We start from the raw sequence: 20,160 nt of genomic DNA on the forward strand, positions 1-20,160 counted from the left end.
TGCATATTTTCAGACCACAATGCTATAAAGCTAGAACTCAATCATAAGAAGAAATTTGGAAAGAACCCAAATACATGGAGACTAAACAGCACCCTTCTAAAGAATGAATGAGCCAACCAGGAAATTAAAGAAGAATTGAAAAACTTCATGGAAACAAATGATAATGAAAACACAATGGTTCAAAATCTGTGGTACACAGCAAAGGCAGTCCTGAGAGGAAAATATATAGTGATACAAACCTTTCTCAAGAAATAAGAAAGGTCTCAAATATACAACCTAACCCTACACCTAAAGGAACTGTAGCAAGAACAACAAAGAAAGCCTAAACCCAGCAGGAGAAGAGAAATCATAAAGATCAGAGCAGAAATCAATGAAATAGAAACCAAAAAACAATAGAACAAATCAACGAAACTAGGAGCTAGTTCTTTGAAAAAATTAATAAGGTTGATAAACCCCTGGCCAGATTTATCAAAAAGAAAAGAGAAAGGACCCAAATAAATAAAATCATGAATGAAAGAGGAGAGATCACAACAAACACCAAAGAAATATAAACAATTGTAAGAACATACTATGAGCAACTCTACACCAACAAATTTGACAATCTGGAAGAAATGGATGCATTCTTAGAGACATATAAACTACCACAACTGAACCAGGAAGAAATAGAAAACCTGAACAGACCCATAACCAGGAAGGAGATTGAAGCAGTCATCAAAAATCTCCAAACAAACAGAAGCCCAGGGCCAGACGGCTTCCCAGGGGAATTCTACTAAACATTTAAAGAATTAATTTCTATTCTTCTGAAATTGTTCCAAAAAAATAGAAATGGAAGGAAAACTGCCAAACTCATATTATAAGGCCGGCATCACCTTGATCCCAAAACCAGACAAGGATCCCATCAATAAAGAGAATAACAGACCAATATCCTTGATGAACACAGGTGTGAAAATTCTCACCAAAAGAGCCAATAGGATTCAACAGTACATTAAAAGGATTATTCAACATGACCAAGTGGAATTTATTCCAGGGCTGCAAGGTTGGTTCAATATCCACAAATCAATCAATGTGATACACTAGCCAATAGGATTCAACAGTACATTAAAAGGATTATTCACCATGACCAAGTGGAATTTATTCCAGGGCTGCAAGGTTGGTTCAATATCCACAAATCAATCAATGTGATACAACACATTAATAAAAGAAAGAACAAGAACCATATGATACTCTCAATAGATGCTGAAAAAGCATTTGACAAAGTAACAGCATCTCTTCCTGATCAAGTCTCTTCACAGTGTAGGGATAGAAGGCACATACCTCAATATTATCAAAGCCATCTATGAAAAACCCACTGCAAATATCATTGTCAATGGAGAAAAACTGAAAGCTTTTCCGCTAAGGTCAGGAACACGGCAGGGATGTCCATTATCACCATTGCTATTCAACATAGTACTAGAAGTCCTAACCTTGGCAATCAGACAACAAAAAGAAATTAACGGCATCCAATTCGTCAAAGAAGAAGACAAACTATCACTCTTTGCAGATGATATGATACTATTTGTGGAAAACCCAAAAGACTCTAATCCAAACCTGCTAGAACTTGTACAGGAATTCAGTAAAGTGTCAGGATATAGAATCAATGCACAGAACTCCGTTGCATTTCTTTACACCAACAACAAGACAGAAGAAAGAGAGATTAAGGAGTCAATCCCATTTACAATTGCACCCCAAACCATAAGATACCTAGGAATAAACTTAACCAAAGAGGCAAAGAATCTATACTCAGAAAACTATAAATAGTACTCTTGAATGAAATTGAGGAAGACACAAAGAAATGGAAAAATGTTCCATGATCATGGATTGGAAGAACAAATATTGTGAAAATGTCTATGCTACCTAAAGCAATCTACACATTTAATGAAATCCCTATCAAGTCCCATCCATTTTTTTTCAAAGAAATAGAACAAATAATCCTAAAATTTATTTGGAACCAGGAAAGACCCTGATAGTCAGAGGAATGTTGAAAAAGAAAGCCAAAGTTGGTGGCATCACGATTCCAGACTTCAAGCTTTATTACAAAGCTGTCATCATCAAGACAGTACTGTGCTGGCACAAAAACAGACACATAGATCAATTGGATAGAATAGAGAGCCCAGAAATAGACCCTCAACTCTTTGGTCAACTAATCTTCGACAAAGCAGGAAAGAATGTCCAATGGAAAAAAGACCGTCTGTTCAACAAATGGTGTTGGGAAAATGGACAGCCACAGGCAGAAAAATGAAATTGGACCATTTCCTTAAACCACACATGAAAATAGACTCAACATGGATGAAGGACCTCAATGTGAGCAAGGAATCCATCAAAATCCTTGAGAAGAGCACAGGCAGCAACCTCTTCGACCTCAGCCACAGCAACTTCTTCCTAGGAACATCTTCAAAGGCAAGGGAAGCAAGGGCAAAAATGAACTATTTTGATTTCATCAAGATCAAAAGCTTTTGTACAGCAAAGGAAACAGTCAACAAAACCAAAAGACAACTGACAGAATGGGAGAAGATATTTGTAAATGACATACCAGATAAAGGGCTAATATCCAAAATCTATAAAGAGCTTAGCAAACTCAACACCCAAAGAACACATAATTCAATCAAGAAACGGGTAGAGGACATGAACAGACATTTCTGCAAAGAAGACATCCAGATGGCCAACAGACACATGAAAAAGTGCTCCACATCACTCGGCATCAGGAAAATACAAATCAAAACCACAATGAGATACCATCTCACACCAATCAGAACGGCTAAAATTAACAATTACAGATGCTGGCGAGGATGCGGAGAAAGGGGAACCCTCCTACACTGTTGGTGGTAATGCAAGCTGACACAGCCACTCTGGAAAACAGCATGGAGTTTCCTCAAAAAGTTGAAAATAGAGCTACTCTATGACCCAGCAATTGCACTACTGGGTATTTACCCTAAAGATACAAATGTAGTGATCCGAAGGGGCATGTGCACCCGAATGTTTATAGCAGCAATGTCCACAGTAGCCAAACTATGGAAAGAACCTGGAAGTCCAACAACAGAGGAATGGATAAAGAAGATGTGGTATATTTATACAATGGAACACTATGCAGCCATCTAAAGAAATGAGAACTTGCCATTTGCGATGATGTTGATGGAACTAGAGGGTATTATGCTTAGCAAAATAAGTCAAGCGGAGAAAGACAGCTATCATATGATCTCCCTGATATGAGGAAGTGGAGATGCAATATGAGGAGTTAAGGGGATATGAAAAGAATAAATGAAACAAGATGGGATTGAGAAGGAGACAAACCATAAGAGACTCTTAATCTCACAGAACAAACTTAGGGTTGCTGGGGGGAGGGGGTTTGGTAGAGGGTAGTGGGATTATGGACATTGGGGGGTGTGTGTACTGTGGTGAGTTCTGTGAAGTGTGTAAACCTGGCGATTCACAGACCTGTACCCCTGGTGCTAAAAATACATTATATGTTTATAAAGAGAATGACAGAACATTTTGAAAATACATAGAGAAACAGAAAAATCTGTTCATTCATTTTGGGGAATAAGCTCTAAAACAAACCATTTGTTAACAGATCTAGGCAATGCTTTAATATTTCCATCTTATTACTATTATAGATTCCTTAAGAAATAGTACAAAAATGTAAGGGACATCACAAGTTCAGGATAACAAATGTGATTTTCTACATTAGAATTTATTTTATGTTCATAGGAAGCTAGAAATACACATTGAGTCATGTGTATTTCTGCACATGACTCATGGAATCAGTGGGATTTAAATCAGCAATATCTTAGTGTTTGGCTATCACAGAAATTATTTTATTGTAATATATCCAACTCTGATTAATTAAAGCAGTAGGAATATATATTTCTTCCATTCATAAAACTTTACAGAGTTCAATGTACTTCAACATTCATAGGAAATGTGAAATTTGTGCTTTAGAAAGAATACTATACAAGATTTCTCCCAACTCAACTAAAGAGGAAATGGCAGAGCTAAATATTTGATTGATTTTAATAACTATCAGAGGAAAGAAGTTCTGCTTTCCTTCCTTCCTTCTTTTTTTTCCAGTAAGTACTTAAGAGCCCACACTACCCAAATAACTGGAAATAAGGCTGTGGACAATCAGAATGTATTCTGGCCAACATGGCATTTACAATTTATTAATTATATTAAATAAGTGCTTGTAACTTTAATGATTATGGCATAAGGGGAATCAGTCAGGAATCTTCCTGAAGAATTGATATCTAAGCTGAGCATCAAGAGAGAAATGAGCGGACCAGCTGAAAGAGAGACAAAGTGCATGAAGGGGATATGTGTGCAAGTCGGGTCAACCTGAGTTTCAATCCAAAGCTAAGTTATTTGATCATCTTCCAAGTGCACATGCACAGATGCACATACATGAAATTTGCACCCTACATAGTATTCAGAATTCACGATTAAAAGCACTTCTCAATCCAACAAACTTTATTTCTTCCTTGGTAAGAAGATTATGCACACAATACCATTTTCCAGAAAGAACCCACAGCGTGAATACTCAATTTGGTGACTAAGAATGAGACTTCAGTGTGGCAGGAGTTGGATTGTTTATTCTAGAAAGGAAAACTGCACATTGAGCCTTTCCTTAAACAAGCAGGTGAACACAACATAACTGTTAGGCAGAACAGAAACTTAGCATTTACAGCTGGCCTTCGAGAAACTGAGCAAAGTCCCTTGAGGGAAAAGGAAGAATTGAAATCTCTTTAGCAAGTGATGAATTGTTTGAAAAGTTTGCTTTTTCCTTCTTTAAGGTTTTCCCTATAGTTTCAGTGACTTATCTGTGAATCTATATTGCAAATGTCTTACTTTTTGAGGAAAGGGAAATATGGCTAATAAGTGAAATATGTTGCTTCTGCCACAATTTTATATTGCTAGCCTCATTTTGAGAGGAGTCATCTATCTCATTATTGTGTTTATATACTACATGAGATCCTTGGTGAATAGTTTTCTATGAATAATACTGCCCTTACTTCCAGGTCTGCCATAGCAATTATCTGGAAATTTTGGAAACACCTAGAGAATCCTTATGCAAAGGTCTAGGCAGTAGATGGAAAGGAGATTTGCATTTTTGAAAAAAATTGTGAGGCAGACAGGTTGATAGTATTATTTTTATGAGTAATTAAGTTTATTTGCTTTCATAGTAGTTTGCCTACTGAATGGATCCTCAGCAAAAGACTCCTTGCCTTCTGTTCTCCAAATAGAGCATATAAGATGTCTGCTGCAAGACAGAAGTAAGCATAAGCAATAAAACATGTCTTATCTATGGGTTTTTTTTTTTTTTTTGGATATTTTATTTATTTATTTGACAGAGAGAGAGAGAGGGATCACAAGTAGGCAGAGAGACAGGCAGAGAGAGACACGGAAGCAGGCTCCCTGCTGAGCAGAGAGTCTGATTTGGGGCTCTATCCCAGGACCCTGGGATCATGACCTAAACTGAAGGCAGAGGCTTAATCCACTGAGCCACCCAGGTGCCCCTTACACATGGTTTTTAAAGAAATTTTTTTTTAAAGATTTTATTTATTTATTTGACAGAGAGAGATCACAAGTAGGCAGAGAGTTAAGCAGAGAGAGAGAGAGAAAGAAGCAAGCTCCCCGCCAAGCAGAGAGTCTGATGCAGGACTCGATCCCAGAACCCGGAGATCATGACCTGAGCTGAAGGCAGAGGCCCAACCCATTGAGCCACCCAAGCACCCCTAAAGAAATTTTTAAAAGCATTTATTTTTCAGAATTTTTCTACAGGTAATTAAAGTTTCCTACATACTTATTTTAATGAAAAAAAAAAGTGGCATTAGAAAGCCATAAACTGTGCCTTGAAGATTCTGTTGGAAAAATGAAAGCTTTACTATGCTTATTTCTACTTTGTTCCTGAAAATAGACAGGTGTTGAGTTAATATGGCCTATCTCTAACACTATGAAATTTCTTTTATCATAGTTTGCACAAGACATGGTGATAATTCTATTTGTTGAATTCATAGGTAATGACTGATTTATAAATACATTTTTTTTTTCTAAGAGAAGAAGAACCATCAATATTTTTATTTTAAAAAGGAGATTACTTTAGGGCAACTGCGTGGCTCAGTTTGTTAAGCATCTGCCTTGGGTTCAGGTCATGATCCCAGGGTCCTAGGATAGAGCCCCACATCTGACTCCCCACACAGTGCGGAGCCTGCTTCTCCCTCTGCCTGCTGCTCTGCCTACTTGTGATCTTTCTGTCTCTCAAAAATAAATAAATAAAATCTTTTAAAAAGGGGGGATGTTTACTTCAAAATTTGTTCCCACATAATGCTGTATGCTCACGAAGGGACCATTATTATGAATAATGTGTCTGTGTATAATCAAAAGTAGTTATGTGTTATTTTTGGTTTTGAAGGATGACCAGAGTATATAATATCCAACTGCCTGTTATTTCCAAGACAGTGGAAATGTGTGCATGGGTATATACCAACTAGCATGAATTCAGCAACTAAGAACTAAGCACCCTTCAAATGTATATGCATTATATTTCCCTCATCTGATCATAACCAGTCCTAAGAGGCCTCCCTATTGTAAATGTAAGAGTTCATCTAAGGCCAGATGTCCCAAGGTACTTTAGAGAATAAGGATAAGCCATACATGTATCTCTTTTATTTTGGAAAGTATTTCTGCAATGGAAATTAAATGATTGCCCCCAGAACACCTCAGGGTAACATTGCAATGTAATAAGTTGTTCTGTGAAAAAAATATATCTTAACTTAAATTGGTATGTTAATTTAGAATGTAATTTATGAGACTGTTAAGGTTCTTGGAGCAGGTGGCTAACTTACACCATATATAAACAACTGGTCATAAGTCTTCCGCTGTACATATTGGTGTCTATAAATTGGTATCCCCTGCCAGCTAAAGCACCAGCTGCCAGGAGGTCCCCTTCAGCAGCACAAAACTGTGTATATTCTCTCTCCATCAGAATCAATATATTTTGTTAAAAGAATACAAATACTACTACTATATGAGTCATTTGTATAAATGTTATAATTATGAATACTTAAATCGTACTTACTAACATCATAATCTCAAATGGTCTTAATATTAAAATAATATTAAAATTAAAACAATGCAAATGAGAGCACTGTTTAAACTCTAAATATTATCCCATTGTAAATTTGTTAATATTGTATCTCACTGAAATTACAGAGGAAACTAGGCCTGATTTAAACTCTTTGTGGAGATATTGTTTTAAAATTAGCCAAATATCTCCCCTTCGGCCCCAAACTTCGACTTCTCTGCTCCAGTTTACTATTGTCTACAAAATAAAAGCATATCCACAATTCTGTTTACGTAAGTGTAAAGTACTATTCCTTCCAGAATCCATGTTAGCAGGCCTGTGTTTTTATAATGTTCAAAAACAGCATTGGTTCATTGCACAAGTTCTGTTTATTTGCACACAAATAAAAATAAGTTTCAGTGTCCATCTTCAAGGGGGAAATGGAAAGATCTGAACCCAAGCAGTTGTAACTATAATCTGGTGTGAGCTCTAATAGATGGAGGTGTTGCTTTTAAATGAAAGGTCTACTAAAAACATGTGTTTAGAATGAGTCAAGACTAAATGCTTTACTTTTCAGTGCCAACAGCACGTGTTCAAGTGATGGTAAAGGGCATGTATTATAAATGACAAGGGAAAACTTTTTACTATAGAGAGCCTCAATGCATATGTCAGTTTATTTGAAAATTATACGAAAATTCTAAGGCGTCACTCTATGGCAGAAATAGGCATAAGGACCACTTTATTAGCTCTAATAAACTAGACAATTAAAGTGGTAACTTTTTTTTTTTTTTTTGAAATAGGATAAGAAACATAGGGAGGCTGGTGTAAAAGGCAGACCCTGGGGATCCTAAAGTGAGGAATGGAAACTCCCCATGGATGAAAACTGTGAGGATCACTCCAGAGAATTAATTAGGTTGGATTGAGGGAGTGTCACAAACTCTATACTAACATCAGAAAGAAATACTCTTCAGAGTATAAAAATAAGACTTCATGGAATTGTGTGTAAGTGGGTATTGGTGTAGTAGCTGAGCATGGTGGGGAGCAATTGTAGGGTCCAGGGAGAAAGACTGAATTCATGGCATGATTGATTATGATTTTCTCTCTGTACTTTTATATTTTTATTTGCCTTTATTCTTAGTAGTAATAATAACATGTCATCTCTCTGATATGAGGAATTTGAGAGGCAGGGGAGGGTAGTGGGGGGTTAGGGAAGGAAAAAAATGAAGCAAGATGGATTCGAGAGGGAGACAAACCCTAAGAGACTCTTAATCTCAAGAAACAAACTGAAGGGCACCTGGGTGGCTCAGTGGGTTAAGCCGCTGCCTTTGGCTCAGGTCATGATCTCAGGGTCCTGGGATCGAGTCCCACATTGGGCTCTCTGCTCTGCAGGGAGCCTGCTTCGTCCTCTCCCTCTCTCTGCCTGCCTGTTTGCCTGCTTGTGATCTCTCTCTGTCAAATAAATAAATAAAATCTTTAAAAAAAAAAAAAGAAACAAACTGAAGGTTTCTGGGTGGTGGGGGTAGGGATAGGGTGGCTGGGTTATGGACATTGGAGAGGGTATATACTATGGTGAGTGCTGTAAAATGTGTAAGCCTGATGATTCACAGACCTGTACCCCTGGGTCAAATAATACATTATATGTTAATAAAAATAATTTGTCAATTCCTTTAACTCTTTTTAATAATCTGATCCTTAGTCATATCATTTGTAAAATATGCATAGCAATATTTATCGCCTAATTCTGTTGTTTAGTATTTTTGTTGCATTTATAAGTGTGCCCGCTCACAGGAAGGATAGAGATAATTCATTAAAAAGAGCTGATCAGGGGCGCCTGGGTGGCTCAGTGGGTTAAGCCACTGCCTTCGGCTCGGGTCATGATCTCAGGGTCCTTGGATCGAGTCCCACATCGGGCTCTCTGCTCGGCGGGGAGCCTGCTTCCCTCTCTCTCTCTCTCTGGGCACCAGCCTCTCTACCTACCTGTGATCTCTCTCTGTCAAATAAATAAATAAAATCTTAAAAACAAAAAAAAAAAAGAGCTGATCATTGTACCTAGAATAGAGTAGGAACATAATGAACAGTTTCATCTTTTAAAAAATTTGCATTTGTGGCCCTTTTCCTAAGGCAGCATAAATCATAGGTTTTTGAAATAATGGGACATGGAAATGGATCAAGCTGGGAAATAGGAATGCACATACAGTTAGCTAAGAAAAATGGAGAGAGTAGGTTTTATCTCAAGTGCTTAATTAACTACATGGATTTAGGAATGGCTATCTGGGATGTTAGGTAGAGGAAGTACTGTGAGCTCAATTCCAGTTTCCATAAGACATAATGCTGGAATCGATCAGTACCATCGATTCCAGCATTCGAGCATCGTAGAATTGGCGGCATTTTTCCGGTATCTTTTCTCCTCATGACCTCTGGAAATGTTTTACAATAGGACCTATCTGTACCAACTGGCTTACGTTTTTCTCTTTTTTTCTTTCCTTGCCTGCTTCCTTCCTTCTTTCTTCTCTCCCCACTCCTCTCCTCTCCTCTCCTTTCTTTTTCCCTCTTTCCTCTCCTTTTTCTTTTCCCTTCCAATAGGTCTTATTTAGAAACCTATTAGCTTGTAGATACAAGAAGATATTATTAAGGAGCCAAGTTATCTTTATAAAATGCAGGACAGAAATGTATCTCCAAGATTTCTTACATTCCAACGTTATTAGTTTATGTCTCTAATTGTGACTTGATTTAAAAGAGAAAATACCTCTTGTAGCTGCTCAAAACCAATCAAATAATTAGCACACAGTCATGTGTAGGCATTATTGTAAGACACTAATTGTACAGCAGTGAATAACAGAGTTCTTGCTCTTAAGAACCCGTATTTCAGTGTATGTGTGGGGAGTTAGTGGAGTAAATCGGGGTGCATATGGTAAAAAAGCATGCAAAAAAACAAGAAAGTATCTGGTGATTATATGGCTCTTTGAGAGAAGAAAAATGAAATTACAGAAAAAAGGAGTATAGGGTGCCTGGGTTGCTCAGTGGGTTGGGCCGCTGCCTTCGGCTCAGGTCATGATCTCGGGGGTTCTGGGATCGAGTCCCACATGGGGCTCTCGGCTCAGCGGGGAGCCTGCTTCCCTTTCTCTCTCTCTGCCTGCCTCTCCATCTACTTGTGATTTCTCTCTGTCAAATAAATAAATAAATAAATCTTTTAAAAAAAAGAAAAGAAAAAAGGAGTAGAAAGCACAAAATAAGATCTAAAAGTCAAATAAATATAAATGGAGTAAATTAAATGTACCAGTAAAGAAAAGAAAAGTATAATTCCTATGTACCCCAAAATAAGTTTCCATAATATGTAAAACAAAAATGGTCAAAGTTTAAAGGAAAAAAAAAAGAATTACAATAATATGTCCAAGATTGCTCAACCAAGGTAATTTTTTAAAAAACAGTGAGGATATAAATATTTGAGAAATACAATTAAAGAGCTTAACTTAATGGATATATATAAAAACCTTCACCCATCAATTAAATGGTGCTCTTCTTGCCTGGCACACAGGGACAGGCATAATAATTGCCCATACCACAGGCCATCCAGCAGTCATGCCCAGAAATTGGAATCATACACCTTTTATGACAGTGTAAGTAAATTGAAAATGTATCATTAAGTATAGGTAGATAATAACTGACACTATTTCTAAGTAGCTGGTAAGCAGAAAAAAAATTATAATGCAGTGTATTAGGACAAGTTTAGAATGATTACTAATGAAGCTCTACACTTTTAAACTTTTGCAAATCAGGTAAAGTAATACTTAAAAAAATTATAGCCACAGAAGTGCATATTAGAAGACAACAATCTGAATATTAATAAGTTAAGTATTGATTTCAATAAACTAGAAAAAACGTAAAGCATCAGAGAGAATAGAAGGGAATAAATACTATGAATAAAAGCAATATTAGCACACATACTAAGCAATGTTAATAAAAACATAAAACACTAAATAAAGTAAGAAAATACTGCAAATATGTTTATCCCACTACAGTTGAAAGCTTGGAGGGATGAAAATAATAGACAACAGACTTTCAAAAATCCAGGATAGGGATGCCTGGATGGCTCAGCGGGTTAAGCCTCTGCCTTCGGCTTGGATCATGATCTCAGGGTCCTGGGATCAAGCCCCACATCAGGCTCTCTCTCAGCGGGGAGCCTGCTTCCCCCTCTCTCTCTGCCTGCCTCTCTGCCTACTTGTGATCTCTCCCTGTCAAATTAATAAATAAAATCTTAAAAAAAGAACTAGGATAAAGTAGAAAACCTGGATGGATATATAACCACTAAGATTCTACTGCATCAAATCACCAAGTCCCTCTTTTTACAGGGAATTTATAGCAAATGTTTAAGAAACAGATGATTCCTATCTTATACAAACTATTTCTAGAAAAATAAGAATGCTCCCAAAGTTAGGGGTTTGCATAATCTTGATCAAAACCAGAAAAAGATAATTATAAGGAAGGAAAATTATAGACTAACCTCATGGTAAGAGATCCAAGATAATGAATTTTTAATCCTTGGTAATAAGCCCATAGCAATATATACCATAATTACAAAAATTCAATATTTTAGTGTACTGAAATCAGCAAAGTATAATAAAAACAAACAGAAAAAAGAAATCACTTTAATCCTATGAATGTGAAGATGTTCTAATTTTAGAAAAAGTATAATAAAATCCACCAAATTAAGAGTTTCACAAAGGAAAACCTTATAATATTTTCAATAGCTGATGAAAAAGCAGTTCACAATTTCTTTTTAAGATTTTATTTATTTGTCAGAGAGAGAGAGAGAGACCACAAACAGGGGGAGAAGCAAGCAGAGAGAAAGGCAGGCTCCTTGCTGAGCAATGAGCTCAATATGGGACTGGATTTCAGGACCCCGGGATCATGACCCGAGCCGAAGGCAGAGGCTTAACCAACTAAGCCACCCAGGCATCCTGAAGTTGATAAAATTAAATCCCATTATGATTAAGCAATTTTTAGTAAATCAGGAATGGAAGGGAACTTCTTAAAATTGACAAAATATATACCTAGATAGTGTAACATTTTGGATAAGAATCTCGATTCTGGAGTCCACTCTGAATCAAATCTTAGCTCTGCCACATGATTGAGCCAATTACTTAACACTGTTGTGCGAAAACTTCTACACTCATAGAGGTAAATGATTTTTATATGTAAATAACCTTGAAATGTCCCCAAAAACAATGAGTCAAAAAAATGTTAGCCTTATTAACATTAGCCAACCAAGAGTAAATATTATACTCAGAGATAAAACATTAGATGCATTCTCTTTAAAATCAGTAATGACCAAAAAAAAAAAAAATCAGTAATGACAGAACAATGACCATCACTGTTTTAATTTGATGTGGTACTGAATTTCTCATCCTGATCATTAAGCCAAGGGAGTGAGGGGTTGGGGAGCATATAGATTAGAAAAATGAAACAAAGTGAAACAAAGCAGAACTGACATTGCTGGCATAGAAAATCCAAAAAAGTCCATAGAAAAATTATGATAACTAATGAAAGTTAAGCCAGTTTCCTAGAGACTAAGTAATTACAAAAATCCAGGTATTAGCAACAACCAGTAAAAATCTAATAAAGATATGATTAGTTATAATGGAAACTACAAGACATTTAAGATTGAGATGTGAAAGATTTATAAAGAAAATTATAAACTATTACTGAAGAACAATGAGGAAGGTATGAGTAAACTGAGAGATATGTCTTTATAATAGATGAAAAGATTAAATATCATACATCCTTCTAAATAATTTATAAATACAATGCAGTACCCATCAAATTCAACAAGCAGAGAGAACGTAATTCTAAAATCAAAATAGAAGTTAAAAAGGTTAAGAGACATCAAGACAATTTTGAAGAAGGATAAGAAGGGGGTACTCTACCTTCCTCATAGCTACCTTAAAGTTATAGTGGTAAAACAAAGTTATAGTAGAATACTCATAATGGTCTGCCTAGATAGCCAGTTCACTGGGTCCTGTCTGCCTGGTGTATTACTCTCCATGTAATCTTCCACATGGAGAATTCGGTATGGTGTCTAAGTTCAACCTTCCATAAGACCAATACTTCCTAACCCATAGTTAGAAGGCCTAAAATTCTCCAGAGTCCTCTGGCTTGGAGTATTTGCAGAGAGCCCCAATAAATAGCTGCCAACCCAAATCCTCACTGTCTGGTATCAAGCAGCTTATAAAATCTTTCACTGACAAGGCCATTTTCTTACTTTCCTCTGTAAGACGAGAGACTCATAGAGGGCTCAGCCTTTCCATTGTAATAAAATCCACATCATGTCTATATCCACTAGATAGCATGGCCTTGGCACGCATTCCCAAATTTTGTTGGCACTATTGGAGAATCCCAAGCCTCTATATATTGCTAATTTGTGAGTTTTCCCTTTCCCTACGAAAACCTTCCTTAAACCATGCCATGTCAAGTTGTGGAATTAATCCTTACTTCTTTTGATAGACCTGAAGAGACATACCCCCTGTTCCATGGCAAATACAAAAGGAGTTTCAATTGTATATTTAATATTATATCTCTTAAGATAGGAATAAAGAGATCTGAAGCAAATATGACACAATTTTAAGGTTAGTCAAGTTGGATGTAGATATTAGGGAGTTTGTCTTGTTATTCTGTATAAACTTCAGTTATTGAAAATATTTCATAATGATAAAAAGCCAAGTGGTAATCAATCTAAAATTGTATTTTTAGTACTCAATTGATAACTTGAGATAAATTATCAGTATATCCTTTTGGAACTCAGTTATTGAAAAAATAAATTTTAGATTTAAACAACTAAGATCTATTTTTTCCTCATAGTCATAGAATAAAAAAATATATAAAATATATAAATAAAATAAAAATGTATAAATAGAATAAAAAATGTTAAGAAAAATGTATTTATAAACATCCAAAGCATTGTAATTCATTTAAATGCTTGCAGAAATATTCTAAAATATTATTATTATCAGTATTTTTTATTCTCCCTGTTCTGAATACTGACACATTCAAATATTTTTGGACATTTTCTGAAATGTAATTATCAGTATACTTCATTCTCCTTATCACTGAGAGTAGTCTCCAAACAAAGATGAATCTTCAGCTTGAAAAAAATTTTTTTTAATATTTTATGGTTTTAGCCAACTACCACAGTGTACTAATTGCTAATTTGTTTGTCTGATATATTTCCTTTGGTAGTAATCTGGGAAAAGCTAATTTCCTTCTCACTGATAGGAAAAGTCTATAGTGAGAGCCCTTTTATAAGATGAACTCTAGGTAGTCTGCATTAAGAAATACACAGACAACTGACAATGGCCAATGCAGAATTATTCTCCTGTATAAAATACAATCCAAATCATGTTGCTGGAATCAAATGTTCACATTTACCTTTATATTCTAAATGAAATCCAGTGTAACTAACAGATCCATCACTCCGAAAAGCCAAATGCATAGTATTGGAGCTGCTCTCTATTCTCTCTGGTAACTTGCTGTCTTGAAAACTTCCAATCAGTGGGCTATTACTGTCTGGTCCATCATATATATAGAGAAAGTCATAGTTAGGTTCTATGCTAAAACTGAAAAAAGAGAGAGAGGGAGAAGGAGAGAAAAAGAATTGGAATGATTACTACTAAGGTGTTAAGTATAGTAGTCAATACTCACATATATTATTCAGTCAATATCTTTAAAAATAACAGACTTTGGCAATGTAAACTAAGTTGAAAATTTACCTGGCAACAACACATTGAATATGAATATTAAAGCAATAGAAAAGAGAAAAGACATCTTGATATTTCCAAATTTTCTAAGTTATCACTATGTCTACAGGGAATACAATGATAGTAAGGCAATTTCTAATGAAAGGGTACAGAGTTTGGAGTCAGAGAGATACGTTGAAGCCTTGCTTCTGCCCTTGGTAGCTACATATCCTCATATAAGGTACTTTATATATGTAAAATCTGGAGGACATCTATTTTAAAAATTTTTCATCCAGATGTCTTGCAGTATGAAAACACAACCTCTTTTTTCTTTTGTCAATGATGTTATTTGACTTGAACTTCAAAATTTACAAGCATATTTGCTGTTTAAAATTCAACTCTACATAACCAATTCAAGCAAAAGTTTGAAATGCAAAATTCACATTTAAATTACTCAAATGAGTTCCTGCACATTGTATTAGGTGTTCTTTTTTTCCCAAAAGTAAATATAATTTCTTCTTTTAGAACTTGATGTAGGAGAAATCATACCAACACCCTGTTTGTCAAAATTGAATAATGTGTAAATAAGGACATTTCAGGATGTAAATTATTCAAATCAATATTTTGATATTCCAGGTTTGCCTTAACAACCTTCAAAAGTATGAGACTTGTCCCCTAATGATTACAGAACACAAATATTTAGAAGCATAAGACATGTAATCATTTGTCTATTACCTAGCTCATACTGTAGCAAAGAGAAGAATGAACTCAGTTGGGTCATTAAGGAAAGTCAAAAAGTTCATGATATTAAATAAAAATAGTAAAGCTTGTAATTGTTAAATATGGATCAGTGAAAAAATTATCTTGTCAAATTTCATCATCTTTGCATATAAATAAGAAACTTGTTAGGTAAGAAATATTCTTTGCAAATCTACTGAGTTTATAGAGGTTAAATTTCCACACTTCTAAGTCTTTACTTATGTATGTATAAAGGACAGGTATCCAGGTAGTTTACTTGTGCATAAACAGTGAAGAAAGACTGGTATGATACATGGTTTCCAAACTTTTAATAAATAAGGTGCCTCATAACATGAGAAATTTAGGGGACCACCACACTGTTCTATTGTTTAATTTATTCAATATCTATCTTCATTAAAGCTAAATCAGTTAATTCCTCTTGAAATCTTTTGGTGGAATGTAAGGCCTAAATTTTGGTAATTTTCGTGTAATTTAGGAAAAATCAAAAGATAAGGCCTTATTTTGTTACTTATTACCCTTCTTCTGGGTCAAAACACAATATTTCCGAACTACTTTTCTTTCAACATTAAGATTTAATGAGCATTACAACTACCTTACCTAGGTCATTGTTGGCAGAATCACTAGACGCAAGGGCTTTATAAATGATATAGCTGTATGTATTATCCTCAGAAACCCAAAAGCCTATTTAACAATGGAATGAAGCCCATTTGTTTTTAATTTCTAGTTTGGGCCTAAATAAGTACTTCAAAATACTACTTTGTAACTTCTTTAAAAATGAGAATAAAACAAAATCTCAGCTCTAATGACTATTTCTCCTGAAAAAAAAAAAAAGGTAGAGTACATTCTATTTTATAAGGCAATTTCATAAATATTAACTTGGTCTTCTCAATAATCCTGTAGTATAAGGAAGGGATTATAATTTCCATTTTCCCAATGAGTACACGAAGGCCCTGAATGTCAGTGATCTCCCAAGGGTCACATAATACATGACACAGCTGGAAATCAAATTTAGGTCACATGTTTCATCTAATACAGCCTTCCACCACTCATTTATTAACTACTATAATTCCGCAAGCCCACTAAGGCCTATATCATTCAAAATGACATTTCTAATGTCTGTACTGCCATTTCTTCAACTGTAAAAATGAGTATAATAACCTCAGCAAGTTGTCTTATAGCTGGGTCCTGGCATATAACTAACATTGTCATTACTGTTACTTTGTTACTACCAATTCTCAATGTATTACTACAAATTATAGAAATAAAAAGTCTGCATATGTGCACTTTTATAAATTTTTATGAGTTTAAACTGTTTTTAAACCTGGTTTCAATATATTAGGGAAAAGAGTACATATTGAACCTTAATATTTTGCATAAATACCAAGCAGCTTTAACACACCAGCAGGAGGGATTGTGTTATTAGAGCCAAGCAGATCAATCTTGGACACTGAAGGTTAGGAACTTTTCTACTTAAAGAACTCTTTGAATTGCTGATTCCTAGCCCCTCCCCTTGAAATATTAAGGGAAAATGTTAGACCAGGTTTTGTGACAATAGGTGTAAGTTCCATGTGAAGAAACAGGTTTATTCCAAAAAATAACCTATCTCAAGGTAACACAGAATGTGGTGGCAGAGTTTGAGCTCAAAGTCAGCCACCTTCTTTCCCACACAGGAAGCTGAATCCTCTGCTATTTCATTACTAAACTTACCCAGCTACTGACCTTACTAACTGACAAATGTAAATTCTGGAACACTCCCATGTAAAGCTCTATCATGAGACAGCTTATGCTGAGAAATCATATGGGAATGATGCATCTCTTCTCCGTTAGCTTGACTTAATGAGATCACCATAAAAATAACAGGTAGAATAAATGTTTTCACAAGCTGAAAGGTAATGTTGCACATAGGGGTATTGAGATTGCTACAAAAAGATTTTGGGTGGCACACAAATAGGAGAAAAATATCCTGGAAATATTGACCTTTCCATCTTGAAGTTTGGGAAAAACTGAATTTTTTGAAGCTGCAATGATAAATACAGGAGAGAGGAAAGGTTATAAAGAGATCACATTTCGTGAAAGACAATAAACCACTTGACCTTTAGCATGCTTCCTCTACACTGAAATCTGGTGAGGAGGCTCACCCACTAGCCTTCAAAACTACACTGGCCTCTGTACTATTACAGAAGGCTACAAACTGCTGATTGCAAAGCATTAGTACTGGAATTAATGAAAATTAATTAAAATATCATATACAGAAAAAAGAAAAAAACTTTGCCTAGTGTAAATGCTAAGGTAAAATGACAAGAAAAGATTTTTTTAAAATGTGGAAATGTACAAGAACTCACCTGATAAATGCCAAGGAGATAACATAGTCTGTGTTGACGGTGATGGTCCAGTCACAGTCCCTGCTATGAGGATATGGATGAGGGAAGTTTGGTGAAAGAATAAAGCCCGAAGATCCTGTTAAATTGCCTCCACAGGGTGCTTTAATTTAAACAAACAAACAAACCCTTAAGTGATGAACAAAATTTATTAGCTATCAATATTTGTGTAAACACATCTCTAAAAAATTCAGAAGATTTCATACACATCTGACTTTTTCTAGTATTGGATGGTTGAGAATACTGTATTGTCTTTCAAGAAAGACCATGAAGTTATTAAAGACATATGTACATAGTTACATTGAATTTATCTTCTTCACTGGCTTCAAAAGACAAGAAGAAATTACACATATACTTCTCTCCCTTTCTAATACTACTTTGTTTCATGTAAAAGATAAGCATTGGGTGCCTGGGTGGCTCAGTTGGTTCGACTCCAGTTGATCCTGGAGTCTGGGAATCAAGTCCCGTATCAGGCTCCCTGCTAAGAGGAGAGTCTACTTTCCCTTTGACCTTTGACCTTCTCTCATGCTCTCTTTCTCTCTCCCTCTCTCTCAAGTAAGTGAATAAAATCTTAAAAAAAAAAAAAAGGTAAGCATTGAGAAGAAGGGTACAGATGGTTTTTCCATGGTTGCTGAGAACAAATATGAGGCTTGCGAGGAAAAGTTAGAAACAAAACAAAGCAAAACAAAATCTCTAATAAGAAGTAGAATAATGGGACATGAGATACTTGGCTCATTTTCACGTCTTCCCTGGTACCTTCTTAAAATGTATTTATGGAGGAAGATTTTTTGACAATAGTGAATGAGTGAGAATAGATAATTATCTGTGAACATGCAGCACTGTACAACAAAACACTCTTATACTGCATGTTTTCATCTCCCTAAATTCTAGTTGTCTGACTTGTTGATGAAAATAGACAGATACTACAGTTATTACAGCCCCAAACAAAGGTTTCTGTAACACTTCACTGAAGAGGTTCTAAAATGTGTCAGGGAAATTCAAAGAACACATTCTTTAAGGGATTATTGTTGAAGTCTGTGTTTAACAGTTTATGATCGAAAATAATATATCATATAGAATTGGCAGCTTCAGAAAAAATAGAGCCATGAAGATAGGGACGACTCCAGTGGTAGAGTGGGACAGTGGAGATATAAATACACACACACACACACACACACACACACACACACAGGAGAGAAAGATTCAGACCATGTTCTCATGATATCTCAGACATATAATCAGCACACCAACATTCTTCTCTTATTTGAGTTTTAAAATTATAGTTTTCTCATATAAATTTTATCATTCAGTTATCAGACTTTTTAGTTCCTTTTGACAGCATCGAGCCAGTTTTGGAAGAAGGAAAGTTTTGGTTCTAGCAACATTGCAGATCTCTGTTCTTTGCCTGAGTATAGATATGCAAAATCATCACTATAATTTGGTAATATCTGCCATGTAAATTATGGATGTTTGCTAGTGCATTTCTCCTCCACTAGTGCATGCCCCTCCACTACCCTTACCTCAGCATCTCAGTGACAGTAGATGCCTTTAGCTCCTACTCTACTGAGGATATTTATTTGCTCAGACTTAATTTATTCACCAGTGCTTACCTATCATCTGCACATCTTTGTAGATTTTATCAAATGATTAGACATAAATATGCCAGCTTTCTATAGTTTTCCCTCTTCAAATTTGTGTCTCCTGAATATTTTTCTCTATAATCAGAGAGTATAGATTCCCTCCTATTAATCAGGATAATACCCTCAACCAGGTCACATAATCGCTCTTCCTTCTCTGGAATCTTGGTTCATTTATCACCTTCAGACTCTCTGGATTAATCCCCTTTGTCCACAGACATGTTCAGAAATCTTTCATCCAAAAAATAAAACAGAGTTCCTTATGACCAGTTTATTTTCACTTTTTTTTTTTTTCAACTGAAAATGTTGAGGTTTACCCAATGATGAAGAAATGCCTTCACCCTTTTGTGTTTGGTTAAATGGCCTTACTGTGAGGAACCACACTTCCCTGTATGACTAAGATAAAACTCACTTAGCATGTCTTAGGTAGGATCCTTTAAAGAAACTCCCTTATTTTCCTGTGATAAGACCCTATATATTCCCGTTCTTTAACTCAAATGATTAGCTGAATTCATACTCATTAATCAGAATAACATGGTCATAACCAAACTTTGGTTAGGCTT

At 35.5% G+C, this 20,160-nt stretch overlaps 1 protein-coding gene across 1 annotated transcript in view; it reads right to left on the reverse strand.

The window, feature by feature from the left end:
* The window catches only part of CSMD3 (CUB and Sushi multiple domains 3), a 1,237,422-nt gene that overhangs the window by 263,877 nt on the left and 953,385 nt on the right, over positions 1-20,160 (reverse strand). The window contains exons 29-30 of the mRNA XM_004743466.3: positions 17,925-18,063; positions 14,516-14,703 (exon numbers count right to left, since the gene is read on the reverse strand). Of these exons, the coding sequence (XP_004743523.2) occupies positions 14,516-14,703; positions 17,925-18,063 (327 nt within the window). The remainder of the gene's footprint in view (positions 1-14,515; positions 14,704-17,924; positions 18,064-20,160) is intronic.

Source organism: Mustela putorius, unplaced genomic scaffold (assembly GCF_011764305.1).
Source record: "Mustela putorius furo isolate JIRA1106 unplaced genomic scaffold, ASM1176430v1.1 tig00000228_pilon_pilon_pilon, whole genome shotgun sequence".
Lineage (NCBI taxonomy): Eukaryota > Metazoa > Chordata > Mammalia > Carnivora > Mustelidae > Mustela > Mustela putorius.